The 23,094-nt window shown below is 39.9% G+C and overlaps 1 protein-coding gene across 3 annotated transcripts in view; it reads left to right on the forward strand.

The window, feature by feature from the left end:
- Window positions 1–1,615: 1,615 nt before the first annotated feature.
- Window positions 1,616–23,094, forward strand: part of megf10 (multiple EGF-like-domains 10) — a gene marked incomplete at its 5' end in the record, with an annotated part of 40,640 nt that continues 19,161 nt past the window's right edge. For 2 of the 3 annotated variants that reach the window (XM_083903318.1, XM_083903319.1), the window contains 7 exons: window positions 5,363–5,459; window positions 5,843–5,943; window positions 6,991–7,083; window positions 17,986–18,232; window positions 19,385–19,505; window positions 19,710–19,846; window positions 22,200–22,412. In XM_083903318.1, the coding sequence (XP_083759444.1) occupies window positions 5,883–5,943; window positions 6,991–7,083; window positions 17,986–18,232; window positions 19,385–19,505; window positions 19,710–19,846; window positions 22,200–22,412 (872 nt within the window). Of the gene's footprint in view, window positions 1,744–5,357; window positions 5,460–5,842; window positions 5,944–6,990; window positions 7,084–17,985; window positions 18,233–19,384; window positions 19,506–19,709; window positions 19,847–22,199; window positions 22,413–23,094 lie in introns of those variants that run through there. The other variant, XM_083903317.1, reaches the window with a different exon arrangement.

The raw sequence follows: 23,094 nt of genomic DNA on the forward strand, positions 1-23,094 counted from the left end.
AGGTCACCCTTACCACTTAAAGAAGAGCACTGTGGAAACACCAAACTCCTACTGGGATTTTGTCAAAATTAAAATATCCCAGCTGTGTATTTTGATGTGTGTATTTCCACACAAGCCACTAAACACAGAACCACACTGAATGCTGTTGATGATATGACTGAGATTAGTTTCAATCAAACATTTGTGTTTGTAGACTAAAGACACCACTTTGGAAATTGAAGGCTCCCATACAAAGTGTCCGTGCCTGATGTACTTAGTGGTGAAAGAATGCTGCAATTTGCAAAGACTGCAGGTCCAGTTTAATTATCTTTCTGACCCAGAATGTGCAAACAAAAGCAAAAGACTTCAATTTGGAAACAAAAAAGAATAAAATATGTTTCCAGTATCAAACCTCTGTCTGTCACCTAACCTGGAATTCAGTTATACTATTAATAATACTAATAACAGGAAAAGAGGTTTATGTTGAAAGGGGTTGAAATATTATCACAGAATATTAGCGTGTGTGTGTGTGTGTGTGTGTGTGTGTGTGTGTGTGTGTGTGTGTGTGTGTGTGTGTGGATCATGAGTTGTGCGTCAGGAGTGAGAGCTGGAGTCGTCTGTGTCAGATGTTATTTCACAGTGTCAGATACAAGTTTGATTCAAATTCCATATTTGTGAGGCTGGAGTTAATATTTGAAGTGTTAACTTTCAAACTCTGGTGCTAACTAGGGCTGGAAGAATTATGGCAAAAATTATAATCACAATTATTTTTGATTGATATTGAAATCACGATTAATAAACACAATTATTCATTGATTTCAAAACTTGAGTATTTATTGAACCACCAAAACTCAACTTTAAATATAAAGAACAGCCAAATAAATCAGTAACAAGTAAACAAATAATAATAATAGTTAGTTAAAATAATGATAGCAATAAAAACAATAAATAAAAATAAATAACCATGCAAAAAACACTAATAACACAGACAAAATACTCTTATTTTTCAAAACACAAAACAGTGCTATACTCCCTCAACCCATCTTTTGCAACTTCAGCACAACATTTATCATACAGGGCTGGCACTTTGCAAACTATTTCCTTTTGCTCGACGTTCGTCGTCAAAATGTTTCCAGTTAACTGATATTGTCCTACATTTCTTCTCAACCAAAGGCTGTGTTTCTGCCATGTTTTCAATCGCTCGCTCCTCATATTATTGATCCACACACGTCACACGCTTGCTGCACCTGCACATAACACAGGTGCATTCAAGGAGTTTTTCTAGCATAGGAATGTACATACACGCCGCGCCGTGCGTCGAATTTTTCATTTTTGTAATGTTTTTATGATCGTGGGAAGCCAACATCGAAATTGTGATTAAAATTCAATTAATTGTCCAGCCCTAGTGCTGCTAACATGTCAATCTTTTTATCTTTTAATCATATATGTTATCATTCCGAAGTCACCCTTCAAAAATGTTGTGGTTTATTTCATTTTTTTCATCTTCTTTACAATCACTCATCAACGTCATAACTTAATTGTATTGTATTAATCACTGTGAGAGGGAAATCTTCAGATACTAAGAGCACTAACAACACGTGTCCTCTCTCTGTGTTAGGTTGCAGCGTGGACTGAGATGGCTGAGTCACTCTGCTGCCACGGGACGTTTCTCTCGGCTGTGACCATCTCACTTTTCTGTTTCCTGCCTTACTTCACTTCCTCCCTCAGCTTAGAGGATCCCAACGTGTGCAGCCACTGGGAGAGGTCAGTCACAGCTCTGCTGTCGCTCAGCGCTTTCACAAGCATCTTGTCAACTCCTATTGAATAAATGACGAAAGGAAAAGCTCAGAAGTAAATGTGGATCTGTGGATCCAAAATTCTTTTTTTTTTCTGAATTAAACTCTGCTGGTGGCAAAAGAACTCTACTGTATGTCAGTAAACATCTTCCTCATACCAACCATTTTATTAGTTACACCAACCAATTACCAACTTTTTTTTTTTTACTTCATGAGAATGAAATCTCACCACTTTCCATATGAAAATTCTGCAAACCATTTCTACATTTGATATTAAATCTTAATTGAATGTCACTTAATATGTAAATAAATAAAAATAAAATTAAGACTATATATACATCTAGACATAGGGTAAGGTGTTGTGCTGCATACAGTTCGTCCCAGTTTGTGGGGATGCAGGCTGGTCCTGTACAAGTGATCAGGGATCCGAGGTAGTCCATGAATTTAGAGACTTCCACTCCACCCATATTATTATTATTGTTACTCATTTTTGTTACTCATCATTTTGAGTAATATTGAATATGGTTGTTGTTATTGTTATTGTTGTTATTATTTATTATTGATATTATTGGTATTATTATAATTGCAAAATTATATTAACAAAAAAGTTTGCATTGTGGTATTTCCTTTTTGCTCTTTTGCTTCTACTTTTTTTTCTTATTAATTTATTCTTTTTTTTGTTTTGTTTTGTTTACTCACTTCTGTTATTATGATTACCATTTACCTGTCTGACAATTATAATATTTATTATCATTATTATTAAAATTATTAGATATACTATATGTACATGTATGTGTATAGCTATATATATATACCATTACTGTGTTTCTTACTCTCATATCACACACACAAAATAAAAAAATAAAAAAATAAATACATTTTAAAAAAATAATAATAAAAAATAATAATAAAGTGCTACAAAAATGAAATTCAAAGCAATACATCGAATCATAAATGAAGTAACTATGGCTACACTACTACATTCCTGACTTCCCAAATTACCAGAATGTTTCAAATCAAACATTAGGTTTTAAAACAAACAGCAATAACTAATGGCTGCTCCTGTAAACGGTGGCTTAAGCTATGGCTACCTGAGGAGATCGTAGCCAGTAAACAAACAAGAGTAAATGTTGTGGAGCTGAGGTAACTGCTGTTGCTATGGTTACCACTACTGTACCAGAGGAAGCTGCAGCAGCAGCAGCAGCAGGGTTAGTATGAGACCAGCGACAGAACAAGGTTAATCTGTTGGAGATTATAAATGTGAAGTGTTTTCATCATTCAGTGTGTGGCCCTGTGGAATAAATGCTTTTTTCCATTACTGTGTTTGAACATACAGTATATACAAAGGCTATAAGAATATGCAATATAAAGTGTCTTATATCCATTTTTTTAAAGCACAACCTATAGGCAATCTGATGAAAAGAAAAAAATCATTTTCTTTTTAAACTTTTTAAACACACCTGAGCAAAAAGTACTCAAAATGTTTAAAATCGGATTGAATTTGGGAAATTTGGAAATACATCACAGTTCAAAGTTCACCTGGCTCGTTTTTATGAAGAAAAAGAAAAGCAAAACGCTCTATTTTGTGACTTCTGCACAATTATTGCTACTTTATATCGCTATTAAAAATATGATATATAATTAATCATAACTTTGACTCAACAGCACATAAGAAACCTGAATAGGATGTCCTTATCGGAGTTTATTACTTGCATGGCAGTTTACAGAGGGTGCACCTGCAGCACAGATCTGTTAACTAATCAATGTGAAAAACACAACTAAATGCCTAACTCTATATTCACTTCACCTTTAAGCCAAAACCAATTCTTAACCTTCAAGAAACCCTTTAAAGTTAAGAAGACCAGCCAAAAAGTCCTCACTAAGATAAGTTTGAATCACACACATTTTAACCATTTATTTATGTCCACATAAAGAAAATGGTACAGGGACATAATTAAATAATAAATAATAATTCAAATAATAATTAAGGATGCAGTATAATACATACACCACACCATGGGACAGTGGTATGCACCAGATCTTCACAATGTCATTTTAGAAGCACAATACTCAGTTCTTAAGTAGAAGTAGAAGTAGCAATGTCTCCGCCATATGTGGCGGCTGCCAATAATAGCAGAGATGGCAGAGTACTTTGCAAGCTGTTTCGCTCTCTTTTTGGCCATCCCAAGTTGTTGTAGCCCTCTTATCAGTTTTTGAACGATACCAAGGATTCCCTCCACTCCTCCTCTCGTACAGAACAGCACATTTTGTCTCCTTAATCTCCAGACCTGGCCATTCCAGAAAGGAATCTGTCCTGGTGAGCATGTTTGTAATAATACTCTCATCTCTGGAGGCTATCTGGACATCATCAGCATAGCCCTGTACTGGGTTGGGGGAGATGGCACGAGGGGGGGCACACTGACACTTCCACTTTAACCATTAGTTAACGGCAATTATGAAGTTAACTGCGCTCCATAGACAGCCAGTCTTAATGCCTATTTGAAGTGGTGTTGGGTGAGTAAGCTGTTTCCACAGATTACTTAGATAAAGGAGCCTCCGTACACATCCTTCACTATGTCAATGAACAGTTGAGGTAGATGTATTTCCTTTAGTGATTCGATCATGACACTGTGATTTGTGAGTCCCAAATGCATCTCTAAAGTCTAAAAAGACTAAATGCAATCTACAGGACTCGTGCTTCAAGTCATCAATCCCTGTTTTAAGGCAGAACACATGTTCATTCATACCTTGCCTACTGATGTAAGCCTTTTGCTTGGTGGATAAGATGTCAGCCTCCACCAGCCAAGGGAGGACTTTGGCCAGTATGCACTTCATGAAGACCGTATAGATGGTTGGGAGGAGAGATATATCCCTCCATGTTGATGGATCTTCAGGGATGTTGTCTTTTTTTGGAATACGATTTACTAATGCTCCTTTCCAGGAATCTGGTACTCTCTTATTTTCCAAATAGACATTAAATATTGTTGTTAAAATCTGACATGACTGCGTGGCTTTAAGAGTCTCATATGTCGCTTTGTTGCACACAGTCTCTACCTCTTTATATGTAAAGAGAGAGTTTGCAGGAAAAAACGTTGGTTTAGGTAGCAGCACGGTCTCGTGCCACGGTGAGAGTGGGAGATCCTCATCGCGTCTTTTGATTTTGACATGTGTTATCATAATAAGTCTGTATGATTTTAATGACATTAGGGCAGGGTGGAGGGTCAGGATGCTTGTTGAGGATGACTTGAATTGCTTTAGATCATTTATGCTGCCAAAGATATGCAAGTTTATTCATGCTCACCTTCTTGATTCTCACGATCACATAGTCCACAGAAGTTGCCAATGTATCATAACTGCACATATTACATTAACGATGGCAATTGGACAGGTGTGGTTGTTTAGATTTTACGACAACAGTTTGGCGTTAACCTGCACATAACCTGCAACCTGCAGCCATCTTGGCCACACGTACGCACACACGCACGCACGCACGCACGCACGCACGCACGCACGCACGCACGCACGCACGCACGCACACACACACAGCTCTTTGATCTGTCTTTTGTCTTCTTGTGTTTCCAGTTACTCAGTGACGGTGCAGGAGTCGTACGCTCATCCTTTTGATCAAATTTATTACACCAGCTGCAGCGACATCCTAAACTGGTTCAAGTGCACCAGACACAGGTAAGAACGATGTCACTGAAGCCTGATGCTCATGGAAACCCCCGCTGCAAAACATCCGTTCATACTGTAAGACATTTGATTTTGAGGGAGAGGAATTATTCACGCATTTCTTAAAGTAGCAAGGTGAGGAGCTATTGTTAATCAAATATAACTGTGTATTTGTTAAATATACATCTGATAATACAGACAGGACAAAGGACAAAGAGTCAGGACAAAGTTCAAATATCGAAGACATTGCGTTCCATTATTAGAAAATCCACTTCTCTCTCCACATTTGAACCCATGCCATGAAATAAACAGAATGAACTGCACTGTGTGTATATACAGTATATGTCTTCTTTGACTGAGTGTGTGTGTGTGTGCGTGCGTGCATGTGTGTGTAGGGTGAGTTATAGGATAGCATATCGCAGAGGAGAGAAAACCATGTATCGAAGAAAGTCCCAGTGCTGCCCAGGCTTCTACGAGACTGGAGAGATCTGTGCTCGTGAGTCTCTCTCTCTCTCTCTCTCTCTCTCTCTCTCTCTCTCTCACACACACACACACACACAGACTAAGCAAACTAAAAAAGTACCAGGTACCAGCGACTATCACTAATGACAAAAGCAAAAAAAAAAAAAAAAAAGTGCAGAGTCACACGGACTGTGTAGTCCTGTATAGTCCTCGCATATTTCAGCTCATTGTTTTGGTTTCATATTCCTCCCGTCTGCTGGTTTGTGTCCAGAATGTGATGGTTTATGGTCTTTATAGACGTGGCTGTAAACACACACTGTCCATCCATGTCACAACAAGCCTATTTCAGCTGAACTGGAGGGAAGAGTGTAAAATGTTAAATGTGGAGTTTACATTTGTCCTAAAGTTTTGTCACAATTGGCCACAAACACAGTTACGCAATTGATGTTTTAAACGAATAAGCCATTGTAAATTCAGTATTTGAGTTAGTATATCTCTGAATAACGGCTTCAACATTTTGTATAACATTGTCTTTGAAACAAAAAGAGGAAAGACTTAAAGTCTGTTTATTTCACTCAGTTGTTTTTGAAAACATCTGGGTGTTGCTTTGACAAAAGTGTAGATTTATGTTTTGGGTTTTTTAATGTGGTCTAACGTGGGATTGTAAATCTAGGGCTTTCAACAATTAAATAAGCAAACAATCCTAATGCTTAATGTTGAAAAATCAAACTCATACTTCCAAATCCAGACTTTTTTTTAAAAAAAACACTGACACAAATGCAATTTAAGAGTCATGTCCTAAAGCGAAAACTATTCAAAATTATGTAAATTATCTGCGTACACAGCCCTGCAGAGGACAGGTCATTATTCCAGCAAGTGCTTCTGCTGCAGCCTAAAAAATACAGAAAATGCAATATAATGTGTCAGAGTGGATTTGTGTCTCTGCTCCTCTGTTGATCTGAAAACAAAACTCAGCAGTCAATTATTTTGTTTACAGCAGTTTGAAAGTCATGTCTTTGGTTTTTGACTGTAAGTATTTGTATTGATGACTCGTCCGTCCTCCTGTCTCATCTCTGTCCAGCCCACTGTGCAGAGAGCTGTGTTCATGGTCGTTGTATGGCCCCTAACACCTGCCAGTGTGAACCGGGCTGGGGGGGCGCCAACTGCTCCAGCGGTAAGTCACGCAGCTGCTGCTGTCTGTGAGCCCTCCCGTCTTAGTGTGTGTGACTGTGGTTTTCTGTGAAAGCACTCAGAGCATGAGAGAAAAAACAGACTGTTGTATCATCTTACTGACCCACACCAACACAGAGAAACACCACAGGAGCAAAACATTTTGTTCTCATGGCTGTTTTTCTTTGTACATTCTGTATTTCCTCATGTTCTGCACTTAAAGCTCATCCAGCCTTTTGGCTCAGAGTGCACTCACGTGTTCACAGTAGGCTGCAAGTGAAACACCGCCCTTTACTTTGAATCCATGTCACATATTGTGAACATGCACTGTGGATCCATAACTTTGCTTTTAGTATCCAATCAAATCATTTATATGCAAATGCACGCCGTGCTAAATTTCAATCTGGTGAGGACTTGGGCTCCATCCCAATACCTCCCCCTTAAAATTTCCCCTTGGTTTTGAGTGCCCTCAACCGTAAATTCCCCTCGTTGAGGGAAGTGGTATTGGGACACCACTACATGCAAATTAGCGTAGTGAACGTAACGAACGTGCTAACCTACGTCACATGTTGACAATTCTGCCGGTGGAGTGTGCTACTATTTTCATTCAGGAAATGAATGAAAACACTCTTAAACACTGTGTCGCGAATGTGATTGAAATCTGACAAGTCCAGGGTATTTGTGTTCAAGTGAACGCCGGTACACACATCCAAAACACTGACAAAACTACCCAGATGTAGCAGAGCTGGCTGGCTGCTGTTGCCGCCATCTTTGTTGAAAAATAACAGCCGGCTCACTGAATTCGCAAAGCATCATGGGTAATTCCATCTTCCACTTCTTTTTCAGCCCGCAGCCTCACTACATTTTGAGGGTTGATTATAAGGGCAAAATCTCTTTAAGGGCAATTTCCCCTTGCTCCACCCTACACGTGAACGCGCAAAATGTAGGGTTAGGGGAGGTATTGGGACGGGGCCTTAGCCTCTGGGGTCAGGGCCAGTGTCGTGGGGCTTCCTATGGAGACAGCACATATCCAGACTCCAAGACTCACCTGTCTTTAATCAGTATCTTGTTTTGTCTCACCTGCCAGGTGCTCACAGACAATGGATGATTGGAAACTGAGAGAAATAAGCCTTCTGATGCGTTTAGGAAATCAATGAATTCATGATTTTTTGACGAGTGCATTAATCGATATTAACAGCCGTCTGACTGTAAATTCTGATTTATTAAAAAAACAACGACAAAAAACTGACTGCTGATGCATTTGCAATCACTGTGTCAACCAATCACAGGCAACCAATCCTGCTGAAGCGTTAATGGTCAAAATAGAAACCAGAAGATTTGATATATTTACAGGCAGAACCTGTTCATAGAGATTATCGTGCCTGTACCTGTATGCTGTGTGCTATGATGATGATATAACTGATTGTAAAGTGTGGTAGTGATAGAAGGACGTCCTCTGCTTTTATAATGGTCCAATCTGCGAAATACTTGACATACAGCATGAATGAACTGCGTTATTTCATGTCCAAAAACCAACATCAGTATCTGCCAGGTTTTCCACACAGTGCTAATTATGACACCACAGCAACTGTACAGAGAAGTTAATTTGTACCTGCTGCGATCGTGCTACAGCTTCATCGTTATGACAGTGACCGAACTTGAACACAACAGAGACATGGAAGCTGTTTGTTGTAGTTTTAGTCTCCAGATGTGCTTATCCACTGTGTTTTAGCTGCTTGTTGTGCTCATGGCATTAAAGAAGGTGGTGGAAAACTGATTTTTAAGTTTAGCTACAAAAACAGGTTTTTTTTCTCATGGTGACGCAACATCCTTTCCATCAATACACACCTGTATGGTGGATGTCTCACTCTAATGTCTATAAAATCTCCTCCTTTGGAGAATTTGCTTTAGATATTTTATAATAATAAACTACAACAGTGTCAAAAACTGTGGTCGTCTGGGAGGTTTTAAATAAGATTCTATGGTACTTTAGTCTTTTTATGTCAACAAAAACTCACTGGACATTTCAAAGGCAGACTGTTGTGAATGTTATCATGACCCATGTCTCCCAGCGGCAGCTGTGAGTTTGGCTTTCCCTCACTGTGGTCTGGCTAAGCTCAGCAGGCCTCCACATGAAGCTTATATTATTTTTCAATTGAATTGGTCTGTGCACAGAAGCTGGTTTACAGTTCGTTGTTTCAGACATCAACGTGATCCATGACACCCACACGCAGTCTCTGCAGCTGCCGCACATCAGCCTCCCGAGTTTCTCTTCTGGCCAGCTGCAAGTGGCTCCTCCAACTCATGCAGAGATGCCACTGCAGTAATGGCACCTTGCTTACACTTCATCACATTCACTTATTTGCCACACTGACAGTGTGAGCTTGTCACCACATTTGACCAGATGTTGGTGTTTGTGTCTACTTGTTGAAACATAAGTTGTGTTGTGTCCACTCAGTGACTGGAGAGGGTATTTTTGCTTCTCTTCCACAGTGTGTGAATGTGTCTCTGTGCAGATCCATAAGCTGATATGCATGAGGAGCCTACAGGGTGTGTCCCGGCTGTCTTCAGTTTCAGCCTGTAATAAAGAAGCATATTGTTCTGTAGTGGCCCCAGGGCTCTCCTGGGCCCCACTAAGTCCAGCCAGTCTGTCTACACACACACACACGTGCAAACACACAGAAGTTTTCACTTGTTAGTTAAACTAGTTGGTAGTAGTTTACATGTACATGTATTTCAAAATGATAATATTATATTATTATATATTATATATTATCTTAAAGATCACTTGTCATTACACTTGTCAGACCAGACAGATAATTTAATTTAATGCTGCCAAGCTACTGTATCAACTGGTCACCAATGAGAACAGATGTGTCACACAGGGGTTAGGGTTAGTTACTTGTAGTCCACGAGGAAACGGCCTAGCCCTCGCCTCGGCAGGTCAGAGCACGCCACACAAGTTTGGTCTTTCATGGTAGGTGACGTATCGGTCAACGTCGCACCTGACGGAAGACCCCAGGGTCCAAAAGACGGCACAAACCGGCACAAACGAAGCACAAACAAATGAGACCATTTTCAGCTCATGTGGACAAATCGGGCTGGTTCTGCTTCATCCTCCTCTTCCTCACCTACCGAGTGGTGAAGGAGATCGCTCAGTACGGCGCGCCATTTTGCAACAATGTTTAATATCTCAAAAACTAAAGCAGCACAAACGAAAATATTTTTGCAGCACAAACGAAGCACAAACAAACGAGACCATTTTCGGCTCATTTGGACGATATGGGGGGCTGCGTGGCATCACTGGATATAAACATGTTAATATCTCAAAAACTAAAAAAAGCACAAACGAAAATTTTTGCAGCACAAACGATTAAAAGTATTTTGAAAATGTTTTATTGGGGGGCCAACTTCACGGCGGTATGATTAAGTTGTGTCACTAGCATAGTACCTGGTACCAGGTACTTTTTTTAGTACCTGCTCTGGCGAGGTTCCAAGCGCGCTGAGTAGGTCCTATGGGTGAATTTATCATGATCTAACTGAGATCTCAATTTCAATTTCCATATTAATCTTCCATATTACTATCATTCAGATTTTTGTATGTTTCTGTCAAATTTAGAACATAGATGATGGTAATATTTTGACAGTAAATCATGTTCAATCACATTTCAAATATATTACACCAGACATAGTGAACTGAACCTTCCTTTGATGATTGCAAATCAATTGACATTGCAGTGAACTTACTGTTTCAGAACATCAGGAGAGTTTGGTCATGTTGCCTGCAGCCTCCAAAAACTCTTTTCAATACAGAGAACATGAAATTGGCCTCAGTGCTTTGTGTGTTTCTGTAAAAAGCACCAAACTAATTGTGATTCCTGACTGTGCTGACCCCCCCCCCCCCCCTCAGTGACATATCTAATAAAGACTAAGATGCACTGACCGCTTTACAGGTCAGTGGGCTTCAACAATTGTGTCTGAAGATCAATTTGGGGACAAGAGCAGGGAATTCTGGGAGGTCTTCACTGATGAGCAGGAATAATAGGATGGAAATCTGCGGTAGGAAATGACCCTGGGCACTGGAGCTTGTGATTTAGTACACATGATAACAGCACAAGATGTTCATGATGCTCCAGTCCAGCTGTAAGAATAAACAACATATTTCACAGTCTTTCAGAGTTCATGTGTGAGACCCTGTTGTGCCTTTTACTCAGTAAACCCTCACAATTAACAGTTATCATTTGTTGGTGTTCTGTTCTTTCAGCGTCAGGTTTTCAACATTGTGATAGTTGTTAGTTCACCCCAGGCTGCAAGATGTAATGTGCTCTTTTTGTGTTTCTTTTTGCATTTAATCTCCTTTATCACATGATATGCCAACTTTATTCTTGAGATTAATCTCTTCAAGGGCCTAATACTCAAAAACTAAACACACTCAAAAATGTCTGGAATTAGAAGTTTTCCTTGTCAACACACTGTACTTACTGAGGAAAGGAATTGGGCTTGTTACTGGTTCAAATCCTGGGACAGGAAAAGGGCCCCTGAGCAAGGCACCCAATAAGTACTGCCCGTAAATGAATGAATCCGTAAATAAATAACTTGTGTGTGTTTGTGTGTGCAAACTAATTCTAATTGTATTCTGTAGTTTCAGAAGAAGTGGCTGGATTACCTGAGACGTTAAAGCCAGCTTTGAATAGGGTCTTACCACCACACTGATACATTTTATTTTAAAAAAGCATCACATTGGTTGTTTACAACGGGTGTCCCCTCTACACCAGTTTTCAAGCTCCTAAAATAGTTTGAAAAGCTCTATGTGCCAAAAAATGACTGAGTTTGCTGTTCAAGTATGTAGAACATAGCAGGAGACATTCACCAGAGTAGGAACATTGGTGGAATATCCTCAGTTGACTTTGCGGGAGGCAGGACACTCACCCATTTGCATTCTGTGAATTTTCTGGGGATTTTTCCGCTTTATTCATATTATACAGCTGTTTCACAGACTGACTGGTTCTAATTGTAAGAAGTCAAATGATCTTGTTGTGTAAACCTGGTGGTGGAGTTCCCCTTCAAGGCTCGTTATGCTTCTTTATTATGCTAGCAGCACAAAACTTGTGTTGCATGAGGACAAACGTGAACGAAGTCTAAAGAATCAAACGTATGATTTGTGCAGGGTCTATGTTCTACACATACACCAGCATCAATGTATGACACATTAATTGTAATATGAAGATAATATTCTGAGGACACACATTCCATGCTGCATGGGAAAGTGGAAGAAGGATACAGATGTTTTTTCTCACTGCGAATCCTCCATATCAGTGTGAGAGGCCTTTTCTGTTCCCATGAGTACACCATGCCTGGTAGACTGGGTAATCGCTGATGGAAAAACATTCCACTACCAATCCCTCCTTAGTGTGGAGGGTGAGAGCTGAGCCAACCATCAGCAGCTCAAGTTACTGGCTCAAGACTTTTTTATTATTTCCCCCATTGACTTTGTTAGTGTTGTGTCAAATGATTTTAAATCGCCCGTTGATCAGAAGTTCCAATTAACGCTGTTTTTTTGGTGTGTATCTGCACCATTACCTCGTTTATGAAGCCCTACAGTTTGGACACAAACAATTCAACCACTGCTGAGAACGCTGTGTTTTATTGTATTCTCTGGCTCTGCAAACGGTCTGAAAAAGCCTTCGTTACGTAAGGATCACTTCTCCTGATCAGCAGATCCTCCTGCTCTGGGCACTAATCCGGGCACATCCGGTTAAGTACATTGAACTGCAGAAGAAGAAGAATGTCCGTTGTGGAGGTGTTTCACTTGCGACAGTGTCTTCTGGGACCGACTCCGGGTCAAAGGCGTAAAAGGTTTTGATGATTAAAAAATTATTATTATTTATTTGTTTTCCAACCATGAGAACCTGCGTGAGACCAGCCTTATGACGAAACCTCTGGCACGGTGCAGTTTCTTTTTGTTCAAGACTAGAGTGAAAAGGCCAGTGAAAGAAACGGTCCATTCTCCTGCGAGTGGATAAGGAGCCCTGAGCTCCTGGAGGCTACTCTTTCTTTTATCTAGGTCAGGTTTCACAAAGGTACAGGGGGATGACAGACATGAAGGGAAAGGAAGGGTTTTGACATGAGTATTCTACTATCTCTAATCTCTAATTCTCAAACCATCCCCCTCAATCCTCACAACTGCCAGAGGAAAAGGAAGTGTGCACTTTTATCAGGGCAAAGTGAAGTAGGCTAATGCAGGAGGAATAAAAGGAGCCTGTTAATCACTTAAACAACTTCAGAATGGTGGAGTGGTTGAAGATGGCTGTGTTACTTTATATGCTGGTCACATAAACACCAGACTGTGCACCATGTGAGAGGAGCCTGAGCTCTAAGGAAATGTTCTATTATTGAAATACAAATGTCATCTTTATGGCACTCATTCTGTTTACACCAATGTTTATTTTATTTGCAGATTGCATACAGGAGAGGTTAGAAGATAAAAATGCTTATACAGACATATAAACATAGACAGAGAGAAAAACACCTTTGCTGATCAGAGATGTCCTCAAGCTTTTCTTTTTTTTTCAGTGATGTAAGAATCTACAAACTAAATAAAAATAAATCATGCTTGGGGTGTAAACAGGAAGTCAATTTAATGCTCTGCTGTTTTGTTTTTTTTGTTTGTTTTGGTTTGTTTATTTTCAGAAATTGTTATTAACCAGAAACAACAGTTGTTGGGACTAATGATGGAAAGAAACTGAAAGTGTCAACAGTAGCTGCATTTTCTGAGATCTCTATTTCTCTCTGTCCAGACTTAAACAGATCATGAGCATATGCAAAAAAAAAAATGCTGCTTTTCTTTTTGAACGTTGACGTTGGAGAGTGAGCCATTTACAAACTTGATGATGTCTAATGTTAGATATAGCAGTAAACATGTTGAAAGGTATTGCAGACAAAGACTTTGTTAGGCGAGTCTTTTGTTAAGTGACTAAAACCTGTTTTTCCGTTTGTCCCCAGTGACAGCCATGTTTTCAGTGGGGCACAAACTTCATGTCTCACGATGGTTCTCAGTATGTGTGTCAGTACTGAATACAGCTTCATTTTAAGAACAGATGAGTTTATAGTCTTTTTAATGACACGCGTCATTGCCAATGGGCTCACAACTTCTGTCACACCTTCGTAGGGAATATCCTGGTACCAGTCTGTCTGACTCTGCTGAAGCCTTTAAATCCAAATTTAAACTTCCACTTAAAGGTGAAGTAAGTAGTCTGCTCCTCTGCTCACCCCCTCCCTTCCCTGAGCGCTACGGTATCCTCAGCCGGTCAAATGTCGTCCTCGTCGTCTTTCTCCGTGTCAGCAGATGAGGTTCTAGTATTCATTCAGATGCATAAGTGTGTCTTTTGTATATCGTATTAGCACTGGTCTAAGACATGTAAGATAGCAAAATTAATTGATATATTTTTTTTCATACTGTGTTAGCGTTCTAATGGCTTTTTGAAACACTACGAAATTGAAACAAACACTATTATACAGCGACTAGACAATGCAGGAGCACATAATATGTATAAAAAAGTGGATTTTGGGTCATATAAACCCATTGATACTACGCAGTGTCCCTTTAATGCCTTTACCAAGTTATTTCTTTATTATTTCAGGCTTTGTAGTTCCTACTATTCTTCCACACCGTGGATTGGACTCAGTCTCAATGATTTGATTGTTGTACCCAGTCAGCCTATTCTCATGAAAGTTTCATACTGAAAGCTACAAAAAGTAATGCACAGTGTTTTCGTATGCTTTCACACATAATTTTTATTGGTCACGTGACGATGCACTATAACCCCTAACCCTGTCCCTTTCCCTAACCCTACCCGTCATCATGACCATAACAGTAACTGTAACGTGAGGTAGAGACCTGAAAAAATCTCTGTAATAACTGAGAAACGGAAGATAATCCGTTCACTGAAGCGCAGGCTTGTCGTACCATAACGCACGAAAAATGGGGTACATACTTTTTCGAACATTTTCATACAAACCTTTTATGAGAATACGTTGACCCAGTGTGCACAGCATAGACCGTGTTGTCCTCTTAAATAGATTATTGTAAATCATTGCATATCTGTTCGCTAGTTAGTAATGGTAACTGGTCTGTATTTATACGGCGCTTTTCTAGTCTTGATGACCACTCAAAGCTGCTTTACACTCGAGTTTTGCCGTTCACACAACCACCAACCTTAGTTCCCTCAAGCACATACTGTATGTAAACACAAAGTGTGCCTCTATTTCTCTTAAAACCTGATTCTTGTTCTGCTCCAGGTTTCAGCAGGAAACTTTTCTTTGCCATTGTCACCAAATGTTTCCTAATGGGGAATGACTTCAGCTGACACTGAAAGCGTATTCACACCTAATACCTAGACTCGGAACTCGGTTCAATTGGGGGTTACATATACAGAGATGCTGTGGGTCAACTGTCATTTCTGAACTCCTGGAAGTGTGTCTATCTCGGTTCATCTGGTGGGAGGAGTTCAACACTTGTGTGAGCTGTGATCTCCAAATCTCAATAATCCACTCTTTTTCAAGTGATCCCGTCAACTGCAGCTTTAAATTCAGTAGTATATAGACACACTGTACATTCCCTCTTTCCCCTTGAACCTAATATAAACCTCCGTGACGCAGAGTCCCATAATGAAAGGCCTGTCAGTGACTGTAAACCTCCTTGACTCTCTCCAGTTTTGTCCCCAGTCATTAGCAGGCAGTGAGAGCTGGGCAACAGTCTCCTCATGAACTCTCTTCAACATGAAAGTCATCTAGAATAAACATGTGGTCCAACACATTGTCAGCTTTAGCATGTGGCTACACATGCTGAGGTTTTCGTCACAAATTGTAATGGGAACGCCAGATACAAGCCATACCTCATGCTTATGCGTATGAGGTATGGCTTGATTAAGGCTGGAAATCCCAACGGTCCAAGGTTAATGAAGTGGTCTGAGGTCAGTGCTGAACAGTGAGTCTTTGGCTGTTTGTACAACCATATGGTTTTCATGACAGTGATTAGGAGCAGTCTTTTGCTTCTGCAAGACAGTTAATGACATGGTGACACGTGACACAGCTTGGTGTGGCATCACAAACCTGGTTTGGACTATTTCGTTGCTGGAAGAGATTAAAATATTAAAGCAAAGCTTAAAGTGATAGTTAGGAATTTTGGACATAAGACCTATTTTCCAACTCAGCCGGTGTGATGGAGACGTTTTCAAGAAATTTCATTCAGTTCTTCTAGTTGCCGAGTTCGCTGGTGCTATGGCTAGCGCAAGTCAATGGTACACATTAGCATGGCATTAGAAACACTCATACCGACTCCACAGTGCACCCGAGGCAAATCAATTGTAACGGCAGACTATCGATGTACATATCTGTGTTGATAGAATGTATGAAATAAAAACAAACTTGCAATTTGAAAGATTTATCCCTCAAAAATTCATGCAATGCGAGGTTGGTTTTGTTTAAAATATTATTCTATCAACACAGATATATACATCGATAGTCTGCCGTTACAATTGATTTGACTCGGGTGCACTGTGGAGTCGGTATGAGTGTTTCTAATGCCATGCTGGTAGGTACCATTGACTTGCGCTAGCCATAGCACCAGCGAACTCGGCAACTAGAAGAACTGAATGAAATTTCTTGAAAACGTCTCCAGACGTCTCCATCACACAGGCTGAGTTGGAAAATAGGTATTATGTCCAAAATTTCCGAACTATCCCTTTAAAATAACAGCATCAGAATCATGTCAATAGCTGCCGAATGAACCCTCATTTCCTTTTTCAGAGCTGGTACTATACTCTTATTACATTATATTTAGCTAACGCTTTTATCCAAAGCAACTTAAGTTACAGCTGAGTGATATGATAAGTCTTTTTATCACAATAACTTTGTATTTGGCTAATCTCTATGGCAATCAGTATGTGAATTTAGAGAAATCACAAAATCAGATTGCCAATGTCTGTGAAGGTTCTCAGCCATCCTGGCCTTTGTAGGCTGGAAACCTGTCTAGATGACATTACATTACATTACATGTCATTTAGCAGATGCTTTTATCCAAAGCGACTTACAATTGAGTACAGCCATGGGTGGAGTTGAACATGAAGGGAAGACAGATGGTTTTGAAAAAGGACTGACTGAAGCAATTATGTTAAGGTAGAGAAACCATCACTCAGCAGAGGAGGTGGACTAAGGTCGTTTTCACACCTAATTGTCCACTAGACTGGGTACTCAGTTCAATTGGGGGTTGCAACATTCAGACAGTCCGAGTTTGCTTTCACACTGCTTTAGTGAAACAAACGAGCAAAATTATTTCCTCAAAATAGTAGCAAGACATGGTGTTTCATCAAATCCTATGGTTTCATGTGAACATAACGACACACACACACGCTACAACAATGGTCTCAGACATTTCTCCCTGCTATTGTTCCACACGTATGTTTTGGTTGTGTTTACCCATAATGCCCTGCGTTGTAGTCCGCTTCCTGTATTTGGTTCACTTGAAGCAAATCGAGACCTGCGTTTTTTAGGTGAACCAGAGTTCTCTCCAAACAAACCGGATTCGATTTACAAAGGCTGGTGTAACACCAACACTTAACCCAACCACAATGCTGTCCTTCCAAAAATGATCAACAGAAGAACAACAGAAGTCCAACACCCACACAATAACTCTAACCTTGACTGATGTGTCCTGATCTTCAACTTAACTCAAGCAGGACCAGTTACCGACAGTTAACATGGTTGTACAAATGAAACCAGATTCCCAAATATAGAGTCTACATACACTTGCACAATCTGTTTATGGAGATTTATGTCATGTTTGCACACCCTTTGTTGTATTCCACCGTTGTCATACCTTGATTCCTGTCCTCCATCTTTTCTCCAGCATGTGACAGCAGCCACTGGGGTCCACACTGCAGTAACAGATGTCAGTGTCAGAACGGAGCACTGTGTAACCCCATCACCGGAGCCTGTATCTGCACTCCCGGATACAGAGGCTGGCGCTGTGAGAGCCAGTGTGAAATGGGTACCTATGGTAACGGATGCCAGCAGAAATGTCAATGCCAGAATGGTGCTGCCTGTCACCATGTGACCGGAGAATGCAAGTGCACACCAGGATACACTGGAGCTTTGTAAGTTGATGAGAATGTGTGAGACTCATTTTGTGTTTCCAGTCACAAAAAAATGACTTTAAAGTTAAAGTCACTTTTTATTTAAATACTTTATATGTTTGGGTATCAGTTAATGTACTTTCTTCAGTTTCAGTGTATATATCTGTTGTATATGTCACATACAGAGCATATGTTGCTGTTTAAAAGTAAAAGCACTCTAGCAGTCCAGTTCCCTTATTCATTTTATGAACAAAGATGTATTGTGAGATACGTACAGGATCGAAGGATGCACAGCTTCATCCTGAAGATTCCTGGAGTTCAGAGTAGTTTTTAAACTATTTCAAGAGATTTTTGTTAAGACAAAGTCTAAAAAACATAGCAGAAAGTGCACAGGAGCTCAGGTGAGCAGGATGCACACACACCTGCTGTGAATGACAGACGTGCATGACCAGAGCAGTACTGCATGTCATGTTGCTTCATGTTCCATAAGCAATGCTACCTGGTACCTGGTACTTTTTTAGTACCTGTTCTTGTGTCTCAAGTAAATGTCTAAAATCTCAATATTAAACAGAGTCTGATGTATTTAGCGCTGCTGGAAACAACGAGCCCCGTATTTATTTCAGGGCAGTGACTGTGTCAGGTGGAGTCTGTGTGCCGGTTTTGCAGGAAGTACAGAAGTTACTAGTCACTAGTTTGTGTGTCTGTTGCATGTGAAATGAATTATTAATTGAAATTAATATTTTGATTTTTTTTTTTTTGCGAAAACAAAACATTCAGGGCCCTTTTTTTAAAAAAAAGGTCCTATGTTCCCCTGTCACATACTAAGAGAGGAACATAGGATTTTTCTGACTGGTGCAGACCAAAGCAATCGGACTATAGGTGTGAAAGCGACTTGTGGTTTATACCATTCTTCATTCTTCATTGACCAATAAAAGACAAAGTAAAAATGTCTTGAGACCATGTTTTGAAAGTCTTAACATAATGACAACACGACGACTGATGGAGGGCAGATTTTATGTAGTCGATTGCTCAGGTTTTCTTTCTGTTGCCAAAGTTGTGGTTACTTTGTTGAACATCACTTTTGTTTGTCACTTACCTCGACTAAAAGAAATAAACAAATGTGCATATGGACAGATTTGAACCTGCTGCTGTTTTCTTTCCTTTTGCTGACAGCTGTGAAGACCTGTGTCCTCCTGGTAAACATGGGCCACAGTGTGAGGAGCGATGTCCATGTCAGAACGGTGGACAGTGTCACCATGTGACTGGAGAGTGCTCTTGTCCTGCAGGATGGATGGTACACAGAAATAAAAATAATTACCACAATACAATTTCCTTCAATAGTCATTTCAATAGAATTTCAGTGTTTCTGATTGTGTGTTTAAGAGGTGTTTGCTCTTTAAAAGTTTTAAACCACAATTAAGTGGTTTCCACAGTCAGGAGCAAAGTCTTAATATAATAATGCTAATTATATTTATGCTTCCATTGTTGTTGTGTATAGGGTACAGTGTGTGGTCAGCCATGTCCAGAGGGCAGATTTGGACAGAATTGTTCCCAGGAGTGTCAGTGCCACAACAACGGCTTTTGTGTGTTGTCTACCGGACAGTGTCTTTGCACCCCGGGATACATGGGAGAACGGTAAATACTGCTTGTACACAGACACTAACCTCTATATGAGTCTCATACAGTTGCAGTTTGGCTTTTGCTCTACCTGGATTTCCTGGATTAGTTTACACAAATCAACAGAAGTATGCTTAACTAACACACACTTCTTGTAGTGATAACACTGGTGAGCAAAATGCTACAACATAAAAATCATAAAAATAAAGATACATTTTATTTCTAGGCACCTTTTAAGACACTCAAGGTTACCATACAAAATGATAACAATATGAAATACAGAAATAAATCAAAATACAATAAAAAATACTAAGAATGCAAAGAAATGTAGATGAAGAATCGAAACCTACTGAAGACAATATGTTATATTATTTGTTGTAAATCCTTTTCAAATTGTGTTCAAATGTTCAATTGAACACAAACTATTATGATTTGGTAGCCTAAGGCCAAATAAAGTTAAACTTGTGAATCAAAATCTCAGAAGCAAGTTGTGTGTTGAATTAAATTGAATTCAACTGAGGATGTTACAGACCAAGATGAACAAAAAATCGACCTCAGCTCAACAAGAAGTCGGCCATTTTTAATTTAAGCGACCATTCTGACAATTTGCACCCTATGTAAATGAGCAAAAAGTTGTCGAAAGGTTTTGCGGATTCAAAAGGGCGTGGCCACGACAACCATCTGCGTTTTGGCGAATTTCGACCATTCACAAACGAAACAGGAAGTTCCCTATAACTTCGGGCATACATTGACCGATCACCTCCAAACTTTATACATGACACAAGAGACCGACCCCGAACACAATCTACAGACACAATCTTGACCCAACAGGAAGTCAGCTGTTTTAAATGTAGCTGCCATTTCCCCACAAAACAGGAAGTGCCCTGTAACTTTGCCATTCATTGACTGATTACCTTGAAACGTCATATGTGACACAACACACCGACTCTGAACACGTATATGTTATTATTATTCTGTGGCCAGAGGTGGAAAAAGTACTAAAATATTGTACTCAAGTAAAAGTACCAATACTTTGATGAAATATTACTCAAGTAGAAGTAAAAGTAGTCATCTGAAAATGTACTTTAAGTAAAAGTTACTTAGTTACTTTGCGTGGGGTGTGAGAGTAGTAGAAATATGAAAAGGGGTCAGAAATCCAAAGCTATTTTGGAGCTCATGCGTCCGGCGCGACACAGGATATTACGTCACTTTTGGCCACGCCCCCTATGTTCACGCGCCAGTGCTGGTGCTAATCACATCATCATTCGTCTGGTTCTGCTGTGTATATTTTCCCCCTGTAGGTCTTCATTGTGCTGAATTTTTATTTTTGCTCAGTAACGGATAGGATTTATAAAGTAACCAAGTACAATACTTGAGTCAATACGTACTCAAGTAAAAATACAAAATCCTGATTTTAAATTGTACACAAAAAAAGTATTCAATACAATAACTTGAGTAAATACTTACTTTCCACCTCTGTCTGTGGCTTTGCAGTCATTTTGGAGGGATTCTACTCATCCAGACATTGGACCTTCTCGAGAATAAAAAAATACACTGTATAAATGTGTAAAGCAGCTCAGAGCGCTATATAAAAGCAGACCATTACTATAGAGAGTATCCTGTCATTTCACTCACACACAGATGACATGGAGATCAAATGCAATTATCTGTATTTGTTTAACTCCTCCACATTCAAAGACAACACAACCAAGGAGCACAGTCAGTATTTTCATCAACGACTGTTAGCAGAAAGCCACACAGGGCTTTCGGCCCATATAATTAACAATATCAGAAAGCATGCACCATATATTTAAGCAGACCAGGGACGGGACAGGAATAGCCTATCCAAGTGCACTTTTATGAGTAAATAAGGGTTTGAGGGAAGGCCAGCATTATAGTATAGCACTGTTTGGAACTGGGCCGGCCATGGCACACCCAAAGCCACTGGGAACCATTAACAGGACAAGAAAGAACGGACGGATTTGCACTGCACTGTGGACATGGCATGATTTAATAAACTTAACTCTGATGTCAGCTCGAATGGATGATGTGTTGAGGTGTGTTGAATTATGAGAAAAGTATGTAACATTGACAGCAGTGGAATAATCACTGAATAAATAAGCGTGCACAATGCTTGTCTCATGGCTGGATGAGTTAATGGATGAACTCTCCGTTTGTACAAGTGACTCTGTTCCAGGATGAGATTGTTTATGTCAAAAGAGATGAATTATAATTTTCAGGAAAATACAATAACATCTGTTCCCTGCTGTTTACAGCCTATACAACCCGTGACTGTAATGTGTTATGTCAGTCACTCATAATGTGTTCATTCAGACACTGTGTGATTGATTGTGTGCTCTGCTGTAAACAGGTGCCAGGACGAATGTCCAGTTGGAACTTATGGTGCTGGCTGTGCAAGGACGTGTCGCTGTAAGAACAACGGCAAGTGCTACCACACCAACGGCATGTGTGTGTGTGAGCCAGGATACACAGGAGCAATATGTGATGTTCGACTGTGCTCTGACGCTCACTACGGCCTTCACTGTGACAGGAAGTGTCCTTGCTACACAGTGAACACGCAGAGGTATGCAAAAAAAATCCTGTTCAAATTTCACTGTGTATGGAAATTTGCTTCATGAAGTTGCTTCATGTATTCCAAAAGATTCAGAAAGACATATATATATATTTCTGACCTTGAAGACAGCGGACTGTTGTGGGCCAGTAATTGGTGATCAGTTAGTTCAGTACAGCTGGCCTCCTGCATGTGTCTCTGTAGAGCACAGCTGCTACGCTGCTCCTCAATGGCACTGCTGTGTCACACCGACCAGCTGTCAGTCAAACACACTCAGTAATAAACGTGTCGTACTTCATTATCCCCACTCTGCTAAGAAACACCATGGAGACGTGCTTCTACACCAACAAGACACCAACATTATACAACAGTTATGAGTAGGACGTTTGAGATTGCGCGCCCCCTAAATGTGTAATTCCAGTTTGTAAACTTGTTCTAACTCTTAATTCATAATTCAGGAGTATTAACCTCATAGTGATAGTTATTTCAGATACTGACTTGTCAAAGCTGTTTGAGCTGTGCGCCCCCATGTGCTCAGTCTAACTGAAAACCTGGCTCCTAATCACTTCACATCAAATACTGGCCCATTTTAGTCAACCACATCTTAAGAATTGTTCCCTGAACAATATTCTCTGACTGGACACTGACCTCTATTAAACTGCTCACTCTCAGGTGAATCCTAAACTAAAATAAA

Source organism: Microchirus variegatus, assembly GCF_963457635.1.
Source record: "Microchirus variegatus genome assembly, chromosome: 16".
NCBI classification, from domain to species: domain Eukaryota; kingdom Metazoa; phylum Chordata; class Actinopteri; order Pleuronectiformes; family Soleidae; genus Microchirus; species Microchirus variegatus.